Source organism: Mizuhopecten yessoensis, unplaced genomic scaffold (genome assembly GCF_002113885.1).
Source record: "Mizuhopecten yessoensis strain PY_sf001 unplaced genomic scaffold, ASM211388v2 scaffold3855, whole genome shotgun sequence".
Classification (NCBI taxonomy): Eukaryota; Metazoa; Mollusca; class Bivalvia; order Pectinida; family Pectinidae; genus Mizuhopecten; species Mizuhopecten yessoensis.
In genome coordinates, this window is record NW_018405253.1 from 572,558 (window position 1) to 597,446 (window position 24,889).

General features: G+C 35.9%; 2 protein-coding genes across 2 annotated transcripts in view; both read right to left on the reverse strand.

Moving 5' to 3' along the window:
- LOC110448178 overlaps positions 1-24,889 on the reverse strand; it is a 185,471-nt gene that overhangs the window by 149,114 nt on the left and 11,468 nt on the right. The window lies entirely within an intron of this gene.
- The window catches only part of LOC110448179, a 4,201-nt gene continuing 3,934 nt past the window's right edge, over positions 24,623-24,889 (reverse strand). The window contains exon 2 of the mRNA XM_021494293.1: positions 24,623-24,889. Within this exon, the coding sequence (XP_021349968.1) occupies positions 24,655-24,889 (235 nt within the window). The 3' untranslated portion in view covers positions 24,623-24,654.

Genomic DNA, 24,889 nt, shown 5'->3' on the forward strand with positions numbered 1-24,889 from the left:
CATACCAGTGGGTCATTGACAGAATCATACCAATAATTCATTGACTGGTATCACACCAATAGTTCATTGACAGAATCATACCAGTGGTTCATTGACAGGAACCATACCAGTGGGTCATTGACAGAATCATACCAATAATTCATTGACTGGTATCACACCAATAGTTCATTGACAGAATCATACCAGTGGTTCATTGACAGGAACCATACCAGTGGGTCATTGACAGAATCATACCAATAATTCATTGACTGGTATCACACCAATAGTTCATTGACAGAATCATACCAGTGGTTCATTGACAGGAACCATACCAGTGGGTCATTGACAGAATCATACCAATAATTCATTGACTGGAATCCCACCAATAGTTCATTGACAGGAATCACACCAATAGTTCATTGACAGGAATCATATCAATAGTTCAATGACAGGAATCATACCAATAGTTCATGGACAGGAATCATACCAATAGTTCATTGACAGAATCATACTAATAGCTAATTAACAGAATCATACCAATAGTTCATTGACAGGAATCATACCAATAGTTCACCGACAGAATCATACCAATAGTTCACCGACAGAATCATACCAATAGTTCATGGACAGGAATCATACCAATAGATCATTGACAGAACCATACCAATAGTTCATTGACAGAATCATACCAATAGTTCATTGACAGGAATCATACCAATAGTTCATTGACAGGAATCATACCAAAAGTTCATTGACAGAACCATACAAATAGTTCATTGACAGGAACCATACCAATAGTTCATTGACAGGAATCATACCAATAGTTCATTGACAGAACCATACCAGTGGTTCATTGACAGGAATCATAACAGTGGTTCATTGACAGGAATCATACCAATAGTTCATTGACAGAATCATACCAATAGTTCATTGACAGGGATCATACCAATAGTTCATTGACAGAATCATACCAATAGTTCATTGACAGGGATCATACCAATAGTTCATTGACAGAACCATACCAATAGTTCATTGACAGGAATCAAACAAATAGTTCATTGACAGGAATCATACCAATAGTTCATTGACAGAATCATACCAATAGTTCATTGACAGGAACCATACCAATAGTTCATTGACAGAACCAAACCAATAGTTTATTGACAGAACCATACCAATAGTTCATTGACAGAATCATACCAATTGTTCATTGACAGAACCATACCAATAGTTCATTGACAGAATCATACCAATAGTTCATTGACAGGAATCATACCAATAGTTCATTGTCAGGAATCATACCAATAGTTCATCGACAGAATCATACCAGTGGTTCATTGACGAAGGTTTAACTGTTATATTCATTGCTGATTGAAACCATCTGAATGACACATTTTCTTGATTTATATCAGTTATAGGTTTTATGCTTCAGACGGTCATCCAAATCCTAATATTTCAAGTTTCAAAATTCCCATTTAAGGCTACACCATGAAATTTTATCTATGATTTATCCCCTTTGTGGTTTACGATGTGATTACAAAATATGCAAAAAAAAACAATACCTATTACTCAGGTGTGTTTCCTGTGTATTAGAACCCCCACGCAACACACCTGCGACTGCATAAGGTATACTAGACAAATGACCATTAAATCATCTGAGCATGAATCAGAAACCATCCGTCAGCCCAGGTATGATGGACAGAGTGTTGTGACCAAACGTAGAATTAACAACAGGTCATCTCCAATTTATGAGGAGGTAAAGTGGCCTCTGTTTAATACATGGACAAGCAGACAAGTTCAACTTACCGTTGTTTTTTTTAAAACTTATTTAATAATTCTGTCATGTAATCCAGTAGTTTGTATGAACCTACTTTAACATTAACTTAGAATTTATGTAGATATCAGCTTAACCAAAATTCTATTAAAATGCTGAAATACATCATATTTGTTTTTTGGTAGGAATTTATGACAAAAACCGTGAGACAGCTAGGTCTTTTCGGAAATTTATATTTTTAGAAATTACCGGGAAAACCTAAAGGCATATCATTACAAAAATGAAAGTGATATTTCATGAGAACAGCTTCTCCAAATTGTTCTAACATGTTCCAGTAAATCACAAAAACTACACCAGACATCTATTTACACATTCATTTGTGAGGAAAGCCAATTGTTCAGAAAAAACATGTACTGTGTTTTAGGAATTATTTGTGAGAATCAAACATTGCTTTATTCGTGTAATGATCAAATCGCAAAAATAAATGTAAACTTTTGAAAACAAACCAAAAAAATGCATGTACCATTAAAAATAATGATAGCATTAAAAAGTATGAACGTAGATGCATAAAAAGTTCATTTGGACTATTCAAGAAATTTGCATCACAGGCAAATTACCTTAAAATAACGTTATATCACTGGAAGAACAACCACAAAAATAAAAATAAAATACTTGTAATCTATTACGGCTTGTTTCCTGAGAGTACTGTTCTCTTCTGGTGTTGTCTGGGGTGGCCAAACTGTTAGACGAGGCACTATACCCCCCCCCCAGACAACACTATACGAGTACTTATCCACAGGGATCGGACATAGTATATTTAGTACATCACCTGACTGTAAAACTTATAAAAACCTTGGTCTGATGGGGATCTGTGAATTTTTTTAACGTATATCTTGTCCTTTGTTTCTGACATTGGCATTGAAATCTGCCAATAATTGGTCAGTTGAGTAATATATCACAGCTTAATTGTCATTTCCCTCTCCCATAAGGAATTATAGAACTCGGTTAATTATCCGATCTTTATAAGATGTACTATACCTGTTCAGACATTACCTGACACCTTTGACTATACATCCCTTACTGTCTCACCTTTAACTACCTGTTTCTTTTTGGACATTACCTGACAATCTTTCTTAAAACTTAACCAGCTATCTTTCACTATAAATCTTAATAATCATACAAGTTATCAATATCCTGTGTTACCCTAACATATTGATAGCCCTTAAAATTTAATGTTTCTGTTACCTTATAAACAATGACAATTTTTCTAACCATATTAACATCATTTTTAATCTGTAATTTCTTCTGTAACACCACAGAGTAACATGATCATTTCAGCATCCAGTGTACACTGATGCCTATATGGTAATCTGACAATGCTTAATCCTTTTTGTGTTATCTTGACACAGTTTGACCATTCATCAAACCTAATAATCTGACAAGTTTTATGCATCCTGTGTAATATGACTATTTTTAATCATAAAAAGCCTTTACAGTTTGACAAATTTGAGCACCCTGTATATTCTGACCATATTCCTTAGCCTTTGCAATCTGACAAATTTGAACACCCTGTATAATCTGACCATATTGCATAGCCTTTGCAATCTGACAAATTTGGATGTCCTGTAACATCTGACAACTATTCACACACATTATTTGGGATGATTCACCCTGTGTAATCTGACCATATAAAACCTGTTTATTCCATACACCTTTTACTTTTTCCGCCTATCTGACAACTTTTGAAGAGCTACGAGAAGTCTTACAAGTTTCGGAACCCCTCCTGTTCTGTTACAGGTGTTACGTGTTTAATATGACAGACAATTTTATCAGCTGTTACTGTCACACACCTTTTACATTAGATTTGTACAGGTCTGACAGACACGGATACATGTAGATATGGGATGACTGGGTATTACACCCCATGACAGATACAGATATATACAGTTAAATTGGCTCAGATTGGCTCCCGATATATACCATATTTAGAATCCAAACACCCGATAATTCGCAGTGATTTATGTAGAATAGTTACCGGTAGTTACTTTCCTCTTTATCTATGCAGTAGTTATATTTGTCAAATAACAGCCCAGTAATCTGATTGGGAAAAATCCTGTAATCTGATTGGACGAAAAGTGGGACATAAATTCTACACCATTAAGACCAGATGATCACCTTGATAACATTGAATCAACAATACGCAATAACATGGTTAACTTAAGCCTTTTGTTTCACAAATATATTGCAAAAAAAATAACCAATGTTGTCTAGATCTCTATTTGGTTGATTTCAAACAGTATTTTACCATTTAATCATTAAAACTGTAAGAAATGTTGAAAAATTGAAATGGGGCTACTGCCTGTCACCAGAACAAATTTCTAAAATTTGGACTTACCTGCATACTCAAATCTAAGTCTGGCCTATCTTATTTGCCAATTGTATTACATTTAGCACCCAAACAATAAACCAAAATTAGATATGCCAACTCTGTTTCAATATTTTCTTTAATAACCATACCTGGTAGTGCTAATTTGTTCATTGATGCAGTATATATATCCATATTTATTCCAAGTCAGATTTTGCAGGATTGAATCAGCACTATAAGTTTAAAACTTCCCTTACCAATGTGTGTACTTTGAATGAGACATGTAACTTTTGTTCACTACATTTGTTAACAAAGCTAGCAGTTGCCTAATCAGAAATTTTGCAACAACATAATTGTAATGTTACAGTTGCAGACCTGAGGCTAATTGTCTGGGATCAGTAATTCCTTTATTGAGTATTTTTATTACAAATAAAAAGCATAAAAAGAATGAATGCTGATGTAAATACACATGACATTGCATATTGAATGATTCTATATCTGAGTTTTTACACCAAATAATCTGTTAACAGGTTCACACAAATAATCGTGGTGTGAGAATAAGACACTGGCTCAAATTATAACATAATATTCTACACTGCAAAAATTTTATGTGTAAGAATTATCTCCCTTCATCAAAAACAAATACCATTATCTGATCAATCAGAATTACCCTAATTTTATCAATATATTCATGAATATAGATATGTTATATAAGTAAGATTGAATTTCCTTCATTAAAACCACTTTATATTATCTAATAAATTAGAATTACCTTATTGCCATCAAATTATTCTTGTGTATGATCTTGTGTATGATCATGTTATATATGCAAGAGTTATCTCCCTTCATTGAAAAATATTATCTTAAAATCGAGATCATCTTTGTGTTATCAATTTATTTTTGTGCAGATTTTAAGTGTATCATAAATCAATTAACCTAGTCCAAGTTACCATTTCTGAAAGATATTTTACCAGTTTATTAATGTGGAACCCTTTTGGTAATGTGATACATGTCAGTGAGGTAGCATATGCCCTTAAGTCTCCAAATATTTCACAATAGAAATGTAGAGTGTAGATTGAGATCAACCCTGATCCAGTGCTAAGTAAGAATCTGTCAGACTGTCACCCAATCACAGTAAGGATCCGGACCAGGACTCCAACTATTTCTGTCAGTCAGTTCCCCTATCACCCCTCCATATCTACATCATCACTATAAAGGGGATGATTTTATGATAAACTCCAACAATACATCCAGGAAAACCATTTAATCGGACAAATATGTGTTATTTGTGAAAGGGACACTATTCCACACTGTTTTATGTTACAGTTGTCGCTGCCTATGTCACAAGCCAAGTTTTACTGATGAGGATGAGGACTTACACTAATGGAAGAAAGTTACCATCCAGAAGTATTTTGTTTACATAAATCATTAGCCTTTCAGCTATCCTTTACTGATTTGTCTCCAAATTCAGCCTCAATCTATTTCTCTGTTTGCCCCTAGAGTGTAGACAACTACTTGTTTTTGTGACATCACAATGAAAACAATTAAATGATGTCATATTTTATGATCAGATGACATCATATTGTAGCTGTATGGTTGAAGCAGAACACATGTTTTTCACCTAAACATCTTTTTAGGGATGGAAGTTGGAGAAGAAACAGAAAATCTCAACTCTCAGAAATTTGGGTTGGACTAATTTTAGAATAAAGCTTGATCCAATGGTGGAGAATTTTCAGTATCACTTCAGCTCTCAGCATAGATATTGGTTTGACTTTTTAAAATCTGTTTCTAATTGTGAAGATTTCCTATACCACAAACACAGTGGGAGATAAAACTGTACCATTAAGTTAATTCTTTGCACAGGGTTTGACACAAGCTGTTTCATGTCACCAAATAACTACTATATATCTTAGGAAAAAATTGATTAGGACTACATCAACTTCTAGACATGATGATTCGTTCAATTATTATTTTTACATTATTATAATCATATGTAAATTGAATGTTTTATTTAGAAATAGTGACAAAAGTTCTTTCAAATATTGTTATTTTCTTAGGTTTTTTTAGCTGCCATTTTGAATTACTTAGGCTACATCTAATACTTTTCGCAGACTTTGGGGGTCATCTGTATTTAAAGATCAAAATATTGATGTCCATTGCGTGACGAAACTCAGCACTGGTTTTCTAACTGTAACTGTAAAACCAGTCATAGATGTAAATAAAAGGTTGTCAGGGCCGCCACCATTGTCTGGGAGAGGGACGAGGCACCATGTGAGACATGGTCACGTACTAATGTAGAGACATGTGTCAGTGGACGGTGAGATATCTACGAGTGAGGCTGAGGGATCGACCTTGTCAGGGAATTGTGTATAGCAATCAGTATTACATGCAAACTTTCTCCAGTCAAAAAAGTTTCCCCGTTACAAAAAAACGATCAAAATCATGGACATGAAAATATCATTGTATCAGTTGTTCTGGTATGATTTTTCAAAATGATATCAAAGCTACACAGTTTACATGTACTTCAAGAAGAAATGACAATTCATCAATCTAACAAATTCCCAACTCTCCCTGAAAAATATATACAATTCACACATAATGTCTCTTTTCGATCTTTCCTTTGCCGTTTGTACTTTTAAAAATGTGTGCATAAATAACATACTTTTAAAACTGACAAATACCTCAAAATATTTTATCAATTGAATGGCTTTAGTTATTTTTTCTGCAAAAAAAAGTTTAGGTTTTTTTCAGATAGAGACTGCAATATAATCATTTACACAATCATTGAAAAACGGCTTTGAAGAGATATTACATCCTGGTAATTGCTTGTTTTCATGCGAAGATCACTACATCATAAAGATAAAATCTATGACACGGAGGATGGTATGGCCATTTGCGATGAGAACTTGTAAATGTTAATTTGTGCTGATTTTCAAAGCGAATTCATTATCGAATCTGTATTTAAGGTATGAAGTCAGCATGAGTATATCAACAAGCCAAGTCAATTATGTCTTACTTTCTGTATCAAGGTATCATTGTTTAATGATTACAGTCATAAAATTTGCTCCGTCACACTAATTGAAAGAAAGAAAATCTTAAGAACTACGAAATCTTTCCTGTGATCTCAAACATATTTATGTTCCTTGAGTATTAACCTAGGCCTAAAATATCTTTCCGAAGGAAGCCAATCTTTATACAATAACACCTGTCTTTAATGAACACTCCAAGCATCAAATGGTCATTTAAAACAGGTTTCCCAATCACACAGGTTCAGTTTACTTAACAACTGCCTCTTGATATGTTTCAATACAAGGGAAGATGAAGTTAGGTCTGAGACATATTTAAGTGTATGATCTAGTGCACAGTCTCTTCTATATACAGGTTTCCAGACTGTGTGGGTCTATTTTACTTAACACTGTTTATACTATACATAGACAAAGACTACTTTGACTACATTTTCTGCAAAACTCATAGGAGAAGATTTTTTAGCTTATGATCAGAACATGGAGATTCTTTATTCCTTTAGATAGAAACAAACACAAATACACAAAACAGCCTACAAATGCAGAAATGTACAGCACAGGGACGGTGGGATGAGAGTGCAGGCCTGGCTAATCTGCCCAGGTCACCTGATTAGCACTAATAGCAGTTACTTATCCCAGCCTTCCTGCATCATTATCTACTAATAAGACATCAAACCCTCACAAGGTGTCGGGTTGTGGCCGGAGGGCAGCCATCTTTTACCTGTATGTCGTCAATGTGACGGCTACATGAACACACGACTACTAAATCTTGTTAAACCTCTCATCCTGGACGCACACCTCGACACACACAGTGATGGCCTACAAGGCCTCCATGTGTTAATGTCACTTCAGCAGCAGTCGTTATTATGATGACAATCATCATCACGTTCTATATAAAATGACATGTTGTCAATTTAATTACTAATTTATTGTTATGGTATGGCTATATTCTATGACTTATTGCTATGAATTGTCTATCCTAGTTCCTGTAATTTAAGCCTCACAACCAGACCATTTTATCCAGTATACAATTTATGGTGCACTAAAGAATACAGGTACAATTATGAAATATTTTAGTATTGAATATTCACAGTATAAATGAGTTGTACACATATAGCAAAATTTAGATTTAAGCATATACTAATAAAGATTTGTCAAAAAATCACAAAAAGTTGTCATAACTCAAAATTAGCTATCATGAAAAGATGCAATATATTATGTAAAGATTATCAATAATAGCAAAACAACATTTTCTATGTATTTTAATATCATTACACATATTTGATAAGTCAGAAAATTGTAAATTCATTTGATTTTTAACATGAGAATATGTCTTAAATTAAATGATAAGTAGTCCAGTTTAATTTAATATACTTACGGGTGATGTCAAAGTAAAGTGCCAAAATTGCTTATTGTCAAATGTGCTTATGTTCACAAGAATATATATATGAATGTCGCATATCCAAGCACAAGATTTGTTATTCGAAATATGATATCCCATTATGATAGAGAAGTCATGCCAAAATTTAAGTTCTGTATCTCTAAAGCGTCAATTCTGAAACGGACGAAAGGATGTTCAACAGTTGAAATGCTGAGTGTAACAGAGGTCATTATTTATTTTTCAATGCCTCCACTAGGAGTCGAACCCATGACCTCTGGTTTACTAGTCTTACGCTCTACCAAATGAGCTAAAGAGAAATTCTCTGTAGCGAGTCGGTATGAAGCGCCTAGAACTTTAACAGGGTAACATCAGTGTTAAATAAAGTATCAGAAAGTTCCATGTTAGTAGTGACAGAGATGACTTGACTAGATCAACAAATTCTATTCATCAATACTCAAGACCAGTAAGCTAATTTTGATAATGTGTAAAAAGAAATTACCTTACCTCAAAAGTTAGAGATCCTGTTGCTCTCACATTTCAACCAACACAAAACCCGAAAAGAAGAATTACTTTAATGATGTGCAAATGATTTTAAAATACACTTCTTATCTACTTTAAAGCTTACTTTTACACACGTACATTTTTTTGTGCAATTTTCAGGAATATACTGATATGTGTAAGTATATATTGCATAATAAGCATATGATTAACACAAGATGTTTTTCCTGAATATACAAATTCTGTGTCAGATTTCTCAGCAACTGAATAGAGACCCACCTTTGACAAATGAGAAAACATATTACATTTCTGAAACACTAGATCTAGGAAATTCAGTGCCTGACTAACGAAAAAAAATAATTCAAAAATGTTTTGCAATTTTAAAAACTTAGTAGATATGTCAGTTAACTTCCTAGGAGAGTCTTGGGAATAAAAAGGTTTTGATGTGATACATGGCCAGTCACAAAGTCTAGTTTTTAACATATTTCAAAATAGTTACTTTGAAGTGTTAGTAAGTTCTAAGGTCTCATTTGTAACTAATGTCCATTTCTAAGCTAAAAAATATTCCAATTATCTCAAGCATCAAAACTGTTGAAAATATGTAAGAAGTGTAAACTTCTAAAAGAAGAAAGACAAGGGCATTTATAACTATTTTATATATCTAAGATATATTGACTTCTTAGAAAAGCAGGGGCGATAACTGTGTAATAAATCTAAGAGATATTAACCTTTAAGGAAAATAAGGGCTATAACTGTGTTATGTATCTCAGGGATGACTGTGTTATATATCTAAGAGATATTGACTTCTTAGGAAGACAAGGGCCATAACTGTGTTATATATCTAACAGATATTGACTTCTTAGGAAGACAAGGGCCATACCTGTGTTATATATCTAAGAAATATTTACTTCTTAGGAAGACAAGGGCCATACCTGTGTTATATATCTAAGAAATATTGAATTCTTAGGAAGACAAGGGCCATAACTGTGGTTTCAATGTTCATGAAAATGTTTCATATTCGATGCCAGAAAAAGTATTACATATTCTTTGAGAAAGAACAGGGTAGGAGGAACTTTCTCCCAAAATAAAATGATCAATGAGTGAATGGTTTTTTTTTCTATTGCTTTGTGGCAAAAAAACAGAAACAAAGTCTGGGTTATTTTCTTAAATACCAATGATATCTAAGATCCCAACTGTGTCTGAAAACCCAGGTAAGAATTCCAAGAAGAATAATGACAGATGTTTATGTATGATACTGTATAGTAGATAATTTTCACAGAGATAATTTTGACAATTGGACCACCTGAAAAAGTAAAACCTAAAAATTATACAAGCAGAATAAAACACAACAAATATTTTTTTAACTTCATCCAATTTGTGTTTTTTTGTTACCTGGAAAACTCCAGTTATTAGTCTGATTACTTAGGGGATTTATTCAAGTGCATCAAAAAGACAAAGTTGCATAATAATGTGAGCACCACCTTGATCCAAAGTCATATCTAGTGAGCAATTTTAACACATCTTTAATGGAGGCATGTAAATGTTTAGGATGCCCACACACAAGGAGTGTTTAATGCTACCCAGCCCCCAACGGACACTGACAAAAAGACAAAAGAATTTCTGGGAGAAGATTTATAACTTAGCCAACAAAAAGAAAACTTCCTGAAGACAGGCAATTCAATTTGCTGAAATCATGATCAGCAAAAACTTACTTATGTTTTTAAAAGAAGATGTACATCAACAGATGTCTGACAAACAACTAAATGATCGTTAAAAATTACAGAATATTCTTTTACAATAAAGAGACATTCACAAATTTTAAAGTATCTGTGTAAAACCAATCAGGAAGTATTAAATGTCAGTAGGATAACAGATGAGGTACTAGCACACAGAGGTGATACTAGAGGTCACAAGCTGTGTAAGTCTCCATGGTAAACCATCCTCCTATAAACACATCAACAAAACAAATATCTACCTAACACTGATCAGCAGACAATCCAAAGAATTAAGGAAGGACTTTGGATTTATTTTATTTCCTTTTTTAATTATGTGTTTGTTTGCTTGTCTTTTACATCATAGCAACCAGGCAAAAAGTCTGTATTCAAATTTTATAAATGAAAATTCCATAAATCTGCCATGTGTCAGTGAGACTTCAACTTCGGGCCCACCTAAAAGTGTCCATCTGTTGCCCAAACTTTAAATATTAATTGTTCACCTGTCACCTCCACAGGCAAATCCCATCTCTCTCTGGCAGATGTCACTCAAACAGACAGCAATCATCAAAATACTCATTTATTTAATAGCACTGTACAATCCCTCAATTTACCCATCAGACATCCCCCTATGTGGAATGCACATGCAAATCATGAAGAGATGTTGCATAGCAACACACAAAAGGGATGTCAAATATTGAGAATGTATTCAAATGAATGATTGACTTTGCATCTCCAGTTTCCAATGGTTCCAGAAACTCAATAATCACAGATATAAATACATGTTGATTATCAATGACAAGCACCAAGTGTGTTGTTTCTTCTGGAGCTTCATCTGACTTTCATATTTTCTACCTTATCAAATTTCGATAGGGATTTCCTAAAAAAAAGGTTCAATCATTTAGATTTTCAAAAAGTGAAAAACTAGCATTAATGTAAATCTTTATTTCTATTTATTTGCATGTATTATTTTCACGGTTGCCCTTTTAGTGAAATATTTGCGAGGACTTGATTCTGCGAAATAATCTCTGACATTTATGTGTACTTTTTTTTTGATTATGTTGGACTCGATATTCATAATGTAGTAAATTTGTAATCATCTTTACAAGGAAAAATAAGTGATTTCAAGAGGTAGGTTTTTACATTGGTTGGAATAATCATATAAATATTATAGAAACTTTATTTATTTTAACAACAATTTTAAAACAAGTTTTCTAGATTATATTAATCACTCCTGTTGTTCTGAATGGATGTGTGTACAGGGCAATAATGTGAGAGGAAACCAGAGTACCTGTAGAAAACCAATGTGACATATGCCGACATATAACACCAAATAATTAACACATCAATCCATATAGGACAACAGAATCCCTCTCCTGACATAGTGCCATACCATCCTTGAAATTCCAGGGGCTATGTTCTTTGGGTTCTCTGCACCCCTGGAACATGTCATGGCGAAATTGAAGGCTAAAGATGTACGCTCTGAACTTTGTAGATAATACAAGTAGATTAGTTTGACCATGTGATGTACATGTACATCAAAGAATTGCACAGCAGCGTGACTTAAAGTTAACAAACTTTATAGTCAAGTGTCTCATCTCTGTTACCTTCAAAGGACAGGTATCAGCCGAGGGATTGGTCAGTTCTTTTACAATTAATACCAATCAAACAGCAAACTGCATTTCTTCAATTTTGTCATGACATATTCCAGAGGAGCAGATATAGTAAATGAGTGAAACTCATGAAATTTCAAAGATGACAGTTCCTCCAGACTGGATGTAAGTGAGAATGACGTCATACTCACATGACACTGCCAAATACAGAAGTGATCTCAATATAATATGGTCTCTCCAGACAGATTGTGAAAGTCCTAAATGGACAAATTGTCACAATATGCAATTGTTTCATTGACACTGGGGGAACAGTCAAATCATTGACCGGAGGTAGCAGGGAAGACCTAGGGAACTGTTGCCCTCGGCCTTTGAAAGTCAAGGATTTCACTGTTCCCCCAGTACCAATGAAACAAATGATTTATTACCTGACTCTCTATTTTAGAAACTTCCTGAATTGTGCGAGTTAGGATAAATGACTGTATGACAGGATAGAAGATTCTACGTAAAATCTACACAAAAACTTGTTCAGTTCTTCATTACTGCAGCTTTTGTCGATCACAACACCTTTCTCTGCACAATATTTATCCAAAATATTTTCATCTCCCTTAATGACGTTTTTTGTACTAAGATAGTCCATATTTTCCATAAGCAATTCCAAATCCTGCTCAGGAACATCCTCAAATCTGCCGTTATTCGCCATTTTCACCAGACGACAACAAACAAATCTGTATCAAAAAGACGCTTGAGTGGGGCCGCCGACGGGGAAATTGTGTGCGCATGATTGTCGTGCATGCAACAGTAAGGGTAATAATCATATATGGTCCCTTTAGAAAGGTTGTGACCTGACAAAGGTTGCACATATCATAATCACATGGTCCCATAAGAAAACATGTAAGCTGATAATGGTAACAGTAAAGGACCAATCAAATGGTCCCTTTAGAGAGGTTGTGAGCTGCCAAAGATTAAAGTAAAGTAACAGTTGCATGGTCCCTTGAGAGAGGTTGTGAGCTGCCAAATGTTACAGTAAAGCAACAGTTACATGGTCCCTTTAGAGAGGTTATGAGCTGCCAAAGATTACAGTAGAGTAACAGTTGCATGGTCCCTTTAGAGAGGTTGTGAGTTGCCAAAGGTTACAGTAAAGTAACAGTTGCATGGTCACTTTAGAGAGGTTATGAGCTGCCAAAGGTTACAGTAAAGTAAAAGTTACATGGTCCCTTTAGAGAGGTTGTGAGCAGACAAAAGTTACAGTAAAGTAACAGTTGCATGGTCCCTTTAGAGAGGTTATGAGCTGCCAAAGGTTACAGTAAAGTAACAGTTACATGGTCCCTTTAGAGAGGTTATGAGCTGCCAAAGATTACAGTAGAGTAACAGTTGCATGGTCCCTTTAGAGAGGTTGTGAGTTGCCAAAGGTTACAGTAAAGTAACAGTTGCATGGTCCCTTTAGAGAGGTTACGAGCTGCCAAAGGTTACAGTAAAGTAACAGTTACATTGGTCCTTTAGAGAGGTTGTTATGTATACATGCCGTCTCATTACAGAAAATAAAAAAATATATTGATAGATATTTTGTTTCAAACTATTAGCAGATTCAGGTCAAATGTCAATGGAACTAGTTTCTGCAGCCTCCAGAACCTGCTGAACCTACTTACAGCTGTAAATCAACTTAACAGAAATCTTTCTTTTTAAATACAAAACAATATGCAATTATATGTGGTGAAAATTACAGTACATTGTATTTGTAACCCATATTTCTTTTATGGAGTCAATGCTAAGCAATGGACGTTCCATATACATGTATAGACAGCAACTAAACATTCTTGAAATGTCAAGAATCATTCTGGGCAGTTAAATTGGATTAAACTGACAGTGCAAGAAATAAAAAAAAACACCAGCAATCAGCAAGAGACGTGGTAAGGCTGTCTATAAATTTCAAGACAGTACTATCTCATGAGTTCATAAATGTTGTCAAACAATACCACACCCAATATGGCTATATCAGTGTTTTACTTAAATTTAATCACCCTCGCTACACAGATGAAAAGTATCAATAAAAAAGTAAGGTAGGTTCATCCGTACATGAAAAGTACCAATAAAAATTTAAGTAGATATGTTCGCAGATTGAAAGCATCAATAAAAAGTGATGTAGATACAACCTTAAATGTTAACTACACAACGAAGGACGGGTACGTTTTATTCTCTCACGTAAAACAAAGCGCCATGCATCAACTCACAACAGCAGGACCCTGTCATTATACAACACAATAGATTAAACTCTGGCCGTTGCCTCACGTTACAGCTGAGGAGTAGATTTCTAAAATTTCTCAAAAGACAGGCAGAAATCTCCCAGCTTGATTTATAAGTCCTCTATCCTGAGTTTTATCATGCTAATTGACATATTTATCTTGAATTGTAACCAAGCCCAATGCTTCAGCAATGACTGACGTCTCCTATAGCCTCCTACAGCCTTATCGCTTGGCAAACAATTTACCCCATCTTCTATAATCTATAATTTCAATTGGGTAAAACCGGTGGAAATATGTGGTCTGCAATGTGCCATAAAATGTGTATGATATAATTCTTGTCATGTCCTATCAAAGAGTGAGTCCATACTCGACCACATGTGTTTTATCAATTAGACGGATAGCGTTACTGGGGTCGGAGCTAACATAAGTAATATCTGACAGAATCAGTAAAGAGCATTAGAGGCAGGCTGCTCTGTATTGTTTGGCTTTTTTCTCCCTCTTTATCTTTCACAGCAATTCTCGTAAATCTGAATTATAATCAACTTATGGCATTGATACATCCAATACAATTTGTATGTGTATTCCTGGCTTGAACCTGTCGAGCTTGAGGTACCAACATCATATAACCTCCAGACTGAAAGGCCTGTGGATCCGTCTCTACCTCAAAGTCTGTCCATAGACAGAACAAACAACTTTTCATGTCTCCAATCATTACACATTTTTTTTTACAATACTAATTGGCAAAAATCTATTTAAAAATAATATGTAAATTGGCAGCTGTATGTAATATGTGAAATAAAGGTACATCAGTATTATAAGAAGTTCATAGCAATCAGTCCATGAAACTGAAGAGTGGGTCCTCCGAAAAAATTGACATTTCCCTTAGATAAATGACTGTTCAATGGTTGGTAAATGGATCAGTTATATGTTAGCTCATAGGTCCAGACATATGATTGGTCAATGAATCGTCTTAAGGATTGGTCAATGAATCATCTTAAGGATTGGTCAATGAATTGTCTTAAGGATTGGTCAATGAATCAGTAAAATAATTGGTCAATGGATCAGTCAAATGATTGGTCAATGAATCAGTCAAATGATTGGTCAATGAATCAAATAAATGATTGGTCAGTGAATCTGATAAATGATTGGTCAATGAATCATATATATGATTGGTCAACGAATCAGTCAAATGATTGGTCAATGAATCAAATAAATAATTGGTCAATGAATCAAATAAATGATTGGTCAATGAATCTGGTAAATGATTGATCTATGAATCAAATTAATGATTGGTCGATGAATCAAATACATGATTTGTCAATGAATCAAATAAATGATTGGCCAATGAATCTGATAAATGATTTGTCAATGAATCAAATAAATAATTGGTCAATGAATCAAATAAATGATTCGTCAATGAATCTGGTAAATGATTGATCTATGAATCAAATTAATGATTGGTCAATGAATCAAATACATGATTGGTCAATGAATCAAATAAATGATCGGTCAATGAATCTGGTAAATGATTGATCTATGAATCAAATTAATGATTGGTCAATGAATCTGATAAATGATATGTCAATGAATCAAATAAATGATTGGTCAATGATTCAAGTAAATGATTGGTCAGTGAATCTGATAAATGATTGGTCAATGAATCAAATAAATGTTTGGTCAATGAATCAGATAAATAATTGCTTTGCAGAACAGACAAGTGAATGGTTAACAGGTCAGACAAATGACTGGTCAACAGATCAGACATATGATTGGTCAACAAGTTAACAGCATTTACTGAACAAAGTGGTGGTGTCCCACGAAGGTGTTTTCTAATGACATATTTACTTTATTGGTTTTACACAGAAGATGATATCTTACCAGGTTGTTTTTTTTGAAACAGACAGGCTTACACTGGTCTTACACAAAAGGTGGTATCTAATCAGGGTGATCTCTAATGACTTTTTTTTATCTGCATTTTTTTAATTAAAGAAAGTTATAATTCACTTTAGTATCTGTCAACATGTTGTTCTGAAAGTCTTGAAAAAGACGACATGACAACAGAACTGACCACAACATCTGTAAGACTGACAACGGGATAGAAACAAGGAGGAATTACCACAATACTGATGGAATGACCAACAAACAAGTAACTGGATAATGTCCTATCTGACACAATTTCTTTCATCTTGAATACCATTAATTTACCATGAAGGGACTTCATTAAGATGAGGGATCTAGAGACCAGTCAGTGTTCAAATATCAGGCGACTTTTCACTAGGAGAAAATTACTAATAGCACAGGGATTATTTAGTCATTCTTAGGTAGACACAATAACACAAGAAATAGTTCAAAGCATTCATCATTTGTCGGCATCGTGCCCGAAACCCCAGATAATGGACCACGGGTCACTATAATGACCAGTCCGGAGTAAGATCTCAAGCTGATGGGGAGAAAAAACAGATATTGATGACTTTGTCTTTGCTTATGTAACCCTCAATGGTCAAACAAATATATACCTAACACACGCTGAGGGAGAAAAAACACGAGAAACGATCACGGCGGTAAAATAACTAAGGTGATGGTCAGATGATTAGAATGGAAGTATTGTAGTGTACTTATCATCGTAAAAAGCCCATATAATGGACAATCTAACCTTCACTCCGATATTTTGATGCGAAAGGGTAGAAATTGATGGGTCGATGTGCCATCATTCTGGAAAATTTAGGCTGACATCTTGATGTTTATGAAAAATAGTTTGGTCTAGACAGCATCTAGATCTGGATCGCGTTTGTAATTTGGCCATAAAGTGTGGACATCATATTGATTTGTGAAAAAAGGGGATTCTATATATTTCACTTTAAACAATATAATGTTGTATATATAAACCCCGGACTCTGATTCAAATAAAGTTCACAAGCTATTAATCTAGTCATCCAAATAAAGCATAAAGCAAAGGATATTGCCTTCAAACGGAAAAAAAAATATCATGGAATTACTTTTTTTATCTCTTTGTTTCTGATTTTTTTCTGACAATTCTGGACAAGAGATCTTTCCATGCCACCACAGGATTTTGTAAGCTCCAGTTCCTTTATTAAGGGAAATGTCGCGACTTGTTGTACACAATAAGGTCTAATGGTACGAGCATGTGACAAACACGAGAATCTGATCCGACGTTTATCAACATGAAAGTTGTTATTTCATGACAAAATTACCTTCAGAGGATGCAAGTGACGCTTGTCATTTATGAAATACGGATCAGTTTGACAGTTTGTGATTTAACAGAAACATCTCCACTCGGTAAGACAACCCCAGAAAGCCAGCACTGACGCTTCTTGCCACCACCAACTGTTGAGAAGATTTCAAAGCTAGTCTGCAGAAAACAAAACCTGTCAAATTTGATCTGTCAGCTTTTGCTCTCATGTGACACGGGGAGAATACAATTCTATCTGTGCTCCTATGACTTTGCGCGGCTTCTCTGATACGGCAAATTAATACTCTGCAGAAACTGGTAATTTTATTTTATCTAGAAATATCAAAATGAAATAAGACCTGGCAGGATCTTCCAAATGCAGTAGTTTTGCCTGAATACAACGTCGGAGGCTATTTATCCCCAATGCTAGCCATTCCAGGTTTCCTAATTTTCAATTACAGTATAAGAAAAGAATCAATAGATATAAACCTACTTACAATACAAACTTTTTTGTTGTATGTGTCACTCAAAGTCTAGTTAACTTTAAAGAAAAAAAATAAACATTTAAAAATTTAAAAATCAATTTTGAGAATCACAAATATTCTGCACAGATTTGATTTCATTTCAAAATAATCAGCTTTTGGCAGAAACACAGACAACCATACCCTTATGGGACTAAAATTGAAACAAAACAATATTTACAATTCCATTCAACTAGAACAAAGTTGACCATGCTCTGGACATTTGACCCAAATAGATAGATGTTCACAACACTTTGTCTTTGAATTTAGCTATTACATCAATGATTACAGAGATCTTTAAAAGATACAGCCCATATGTCGGATCCAATGAATCTATAGTCTTGTTAAAGCACAGATTCGTAGAGTAAATAATCTAAAATCTTGTCACTCCTTCCCACATCCGTCACTCCCAATAAACAACAATTACACACCCAGACTTTGTGAACCAAAAATCTCAGTCTACTTTTTTCATATTAACTCAGAAAAAAAGGTCTCTCACAAATCTGATTTATAGTTCTTACACAAAATCTATGAATTTGATAGAAAAATAAAATGTATCAGTTATTAGAATTAAAGACATATAATTCAAATTAAACTTTTGCTCTGCTCAATACGTTTTTGCAATAAATTGTCTTATCAAGGGCAAGCTTTCATCAAACTGGTGTGCAGACATATTTTCTGAGATGCGATCACAAAAATGAAATAGTTACATGATGACAAATTTGACAAATTTGTCACTAAATGAATTTAAATTTCACACCATTGTTGAACTGCTGACACCCAATGTTCCAAATAAATTTATTCAATAATACAAGGCCTTCATGTTGGTCTGACAAGTGGGAAAATCTGATTGAGTATAATATTTCATTCTCAACGGATATTCAAAGTTTTTAAGCTCAATGTATTTCCAGAGAGGTCAACATGACTAGAGACTTATAAAAGATAAAAACAGATTTCAAGCGTCCCCTGAAAATTAATATGCCTGATGTATCAATGTCAAATGTAAATAACAAACTTGACAATAACAAATAACAGTCAATTTATAACAGTCGCTATTCATGGCTTATCAAATTTTATTCTGAGATTTCAAAAAATGCATGACACAGCTACCCTGTTAACGGAGTTAATAGAAGGATCGGCAAATGATTGCAAACTGAAAAGATATGAAAGCAATATATACTAATTTCATGTCAAATATGCTTTTTTACATAAGGTAATGAAGTATAACAGAATATTACAGACTATACAGGCTATAACTTTGCAGGGTGAAGCAAGTCCAACCCAACCTACTGGGAGTTATATGAATTAGGAGTAGAAGACAAATATTTTATTATGCTAAATTTGATTTGATTTTATATATTTACAAAGTATATTTGTGTCATGAGAAAACCCTTGTGTCCTTACCTTTATAACAAATCTCCATAAGCTCAACAGAGAAACTTTTATCTAATTTTATCTGCCAGATATTGGTTTTCAAAACCAGACGTTATAAAAATAGTGAACTTTTTGAAAATGTTTCTATTGAGAACACTATTGGCAGTTCAACCTTCTTTAAGATCCGTGACTTGGATACTGAATCTGCCTATAGATAAAAAAAAACTTAGGTTATAAAATCTGAAATGGAAATTTCCCAAAGTGAACAGCAAGCAGACAAAGATCAGTAACTGACTGTCATTACTTGTGGATGTTGAGGATGGTGAGCCGTGACTCCACCACATAGGTGATCTACTGACAGAATACACACCTTAAACCAGATTTTTACTAAGATCTACATGACAATTGTATTTAAACTAATGAAGAATCTGTTTACCCTGACCTATTGGTCTCTGACAGGTGTGAATGCAAGGTAGGTATACAAAGGCACAGCCCTGGTGGTGTAGGGGTTGGGCACAGCCCTAGTGGTGTAGGGGTGGGACACAGCGCTAGCCCCGGTGGTGTATGGAGTGGGGCACAGCCCTGGTGGTGTAGGGGTGGGGCACAACCATAGCTCTGTTGTGTTGTCTGGACAGAGAGCTCCTAAACCATAGCTCTGTTGTGTTGTCTGGATAGAGAGATCCTAAACCATAGCTCTGTTGTGTTGTCTGGATAGAGAGATCTTAAACTGTACCTCTGGTGTGTTGTCTGGATAGACAGATCCCAAAACATACCTCTTTTGTGTTGTCTGGATAGAGAGATCCTAAACCATACCTCTGATGTGTTGTCCTGATAGAGATCCTAAACCATACCTCTGGTGTGTTGTCTGGATAGATAGATCCTAAACCATAACTCGTGTGTGTTGTCTGGATAGAGAGATCCTAAACCATAGCTCTGTTGTGTTGTCTGGATATAGAGATCTTAAACTGTACCTCTGGTGTGTTGTCTGGATAGACAGATCCCAAAACATACCTCTTTTGTGTTGTCTGGATAGAGAGATCCTTAACCATACCTCTGGTGTGTTGTCTGGATAGAGAGATCCTAAACCATACCTCTGATGTGTTGTCTGGATAGAGAGATCTTAAACCATCCCTCTGGTGTGTTGTCTGGATAGAGAGATCCCAAAACATACCTCTTTTGTGTTGTCTGGATAGAGAGATCCTTAACCATACCTCTGGTGTGTTGTCTGGATAGAGATCCTAAACCATACCTCTGATGTGTTGTCTGGATAGAGAGATCCTAAACCATACCTCTGATGTGTTGTCTGGATAGAGAGATCCTAAACCATAACTCTGGTGTGTTGTCTGGATAGAGAGATCCTAAACCATACCTCTGATGTGTTGTCTGGATAGAGAGATCCTAAACCATACCTCTGGTGTGTTGTCTGGATAGAGAGATCCTAAACCATACCTCTGGTGTGTTGTCTGGATAGAGAGATCCTAAACCATACCTCTGGTGTGTTGTCTGGATAGAGAGATCCTAAACCATACCTCTGGTGTGTTGTCTGGATAGAGAGATCCTAAACCATACCTCTGGTGTGTTGTCTGGATAGAGAGATCCTAAACTATACCTCTGGTGTGTTGTCTGGATAGAGAGATCCTAAACCATACCTCTGATGTGTTGTCTGGATAGAGAGATCCTAAACCATACCTCTGATGTGTTGTCTGGATAGAGAGATCCTAAACCATCCCTCTGGTGTGTTGTCTGGATAGAGAGATCCCAAAACATACCTCTTTTGTGTTGTCTGGATAGAGAGATCCTTAACCATACCTCTGGTGTGTTGTCTGGATAGAGATCCTAAACCATACCTCTGATGTGTTGTCTGGATAGAGAGATCCTAAACCATACCTCTGATGTGTTGTCTGGATAGAGAGATCCTAAACCATACCTCTGATGTGTTGTCTGGATAGAGATCCTAAACCATACCTCTGATGTGTTGTCTGGATAGAGAGATCCTAAACCATACCTCTGATTTGTTGTCTGGATAGAGATCCTAAACCATAACTCTGTTGTGTTGTCTGGATAGAGAGATCCTAAACTGTACCTCTGGTGTGTTGTCTGGATAGAGAGATCCTAAACTGTACCTCTGATGTGTTGTCTGGATAGAGAGATCCTAAACCATACCTCTGATGTGTTGTCTGGATAGAGAGATCCTTAACCATACCTCTGATTTGTTGTCTGGATAGAGATCCTAAACCATAACTCTGTTGTGTTGTCTGGATAGAGAGATCCTAAACCATACCTCTGATGTGTTGTCTGGATAGAGATGCTAAACTGTACCTCTGATGTGTTGTCTGGATAGAGAGATCTTAAACTGTACCTCTGGTGTGTTGTCTGGATAGAGAGATCCTAAACCATAGCTCTGTTGTGTTGTCTGGATAGAGAGATCTTAAACCATACCTCTGGTGTGTTGTCTGAATAGAGAGATCCTAAACCATAACTCTGTTGTGTTGTCTGGATAGAGAGATCCTGAACTGTACCTCTGGTGTGTTGTCTTGATAGAGAGATCCTAAACTGTACCTCTGATGTGTTGTCTGGATAGAGAGATCCTAAACTGTACCTCTGGTGTGTTGTCTGGATAGAGAGATGCTAAACCATACCTCTGATGTGTTGTCCTGATAGAGATCCTAAACCATACCTCTGGTGTGTTGTCTGGATAGATAGATCCTAAACCATAACTCTGGTGTATTGTCTGGATAGAGAGATCCTGAACTGTACCTCTGGTGTGTTGTCTTGATAGAGAGATCCTAAACTGTACCTCTGATGTGTTGTCTGGATAGAGAGATCCTAAACTGTACCTCTGGAGTGTTGTCTGGATAGAGATATCCTAAACTGTACCTCTGGTGTGTTGTCTGGATAGAGAGATCCTAAACTGTACCTCTGATGTGTTGTCTGTATAGAGAGATGCTAAACTGTACCTCTGATGTGTTGTCTGGATAGAGAGATGCTAAACTGTACCTCTGGTGTGTTGTCTGGATAAGGAGATCCAAAACTGTACCTCTGGTGTGTTGTCTGGATAGAGAGATCCTAAACCATACCTCTGGTGTGTTGTCTGGATCTCTCTATCCAGACAACACACCAGAGGTATGGTTTAGGATATCTCTATCAAGACAACACTCCAGAGGTACAGTTTTGGATCTCTTTATCCAGACAACACATCAGAGATACAGTTTAGGATCTCTCTATCCAGACAACCCATCAGAGGTACAGTTTAGGATCACTCTATCCAGACAACACATCAGAGGTACGGTTTAGGATCTCTCTATCCAGACAACACACCAGAGATATGCTAAACTGTTCCTCTGGTGTGTTGTCTGGATAGAGAGATGCTAAACTGTACCTCTGATGTGTTGTCTAGATAGACAGATCCTAAACTGTACCTCTGATGTGTTGTCTGGATAAGGAGATCCAAAACTGTACCTCTGGTGTGTTGTCTTGATAGAGATATCCTAAACCATAACTCTGGTGTGTTGTCTGGATAGAGAGATCCTGAACTGTACCTCTAGTGTGTTGTCTTGATAGAGAGATCCTAAACTGTACCTCTGATGTGTTGTCTGGATAGAGAAATCCTAAACCATACCTCTGGTGTGTTGTCTGGATAGATAGATCCTAAACCATCCCTCTGGTGTGTTGTCTGGATAGAGTGATCTTAAACCCTACCTCTGTTGTGTTGTTTGAATGTAGAGATCCTAAACCATACCTCTGTTGTGTTGTCTAAATGTAGAACTCCTAAACCATACATCTGTGTTGTGTTGTCTGAATGCAGAGCTCCCAAAACCCCTCTCTGATGTGTTGTCTGGATATAGAGCTCCCAGAACCCCATCTCTGATATGTTGTCTGGATATAGAGATCCTAAACCATACCTCTGATGTGTTGTCTGGATAGAGATATTCTAAACTGTACCTCTGATGTGTTGTCTGGATAGAGAGATCCTAAACCATAGCTCTGTTGTGTTGTCTGGATAGAGAGATCTTAAACTGTACCTCTGGTGTGTTGTCTGGATAGAGATCTTAAACTGTACCTCTGGTGTGTTGTCTGGATAGAGAGATCCTGAACTGTACCTCTAGTGTGTTGTCTGGATAGAGAGATCCTAAACCATACCTCTGTTGTGTTGTTTGAATGTAGAGATCCTAAACCATGCCTCTGATGTGTTGTCGGGATAGAGAGATCCCAAACTGTACCTCCTGTTGTGATGTTTGGATACTGACATCCCAAACTGTACCCCTGTTGTGATGTTTGGATACTGACATCCCAAACTGTACCCCTGTTGTGATGTTTGGATACTGACCTCCCGAACTGTACCTCTGGTGTGTTGTCTGGATAGAGAGATGCTAAACTGTACCTCGGATGTGTTGTCTAGATAGAGAGATCCTAAACTGTACCTCTGATGTGTTGTCTGGATAAGGAGATCCAAAACTGTACCTCTGGTGTGTTGTCTTGATAGAGATATCCTAAACTGTACCTCTGGTGTGTTGTCTGGATAGAGAGATGCTAAACTGTACCTCTGATGTGTTGTCTAGATAGAGAGATCCTAAACTGTACCTCTGATGTGTTGTCTGGATAAGGAGATCCAAAACTGTACCTCTGGTGTGTTGTCTTGATAGAGATATCCTAAACTATAACTCTGGTGTGTTGTCTGGATAGAGAGATCCTGAACTGTACCTCTAGTGTGTTGTCTTGATAGAGAGATCCTAAACTGTACCTCTGATGTGTTGTCTGGATAGAGAGATCCTAAACCATACCTCTGGTGTGTTGTCTGGATAGAGAGATCCTAAACCATCCCTCTGGTGTGTTGTCTGGATAGAGTGATCTTAAACCCTACCTCTGTTGTGTTGTTTGAATGTAGAGATCCTAAACCATACCTCTGTTGTGTTGTCTAAATGTAGAACTCCTAAACCATACATCTGTGTTGTGTTGTCTGGATAGAGAGATCCTAAACTGTACCTCAGGTGTATTGTCTGGATAGATAGATCCTAAACTGTACCTCTAGTGTTTGTTTACTGACCTCCCGAACTGTATCCCTGTTGTGATGTTTGGATACTGACCTCCCGAACTGTACCTCCTGTTGTGATGTTTGGATACTGACCTCCCAAACTGTACCCCTGTTGTGATGTTTGGATACTGACCTCCCGAACTGTACCTCCTGTTGTGATGTTTGGATACTGACCTCCCAAACTGTA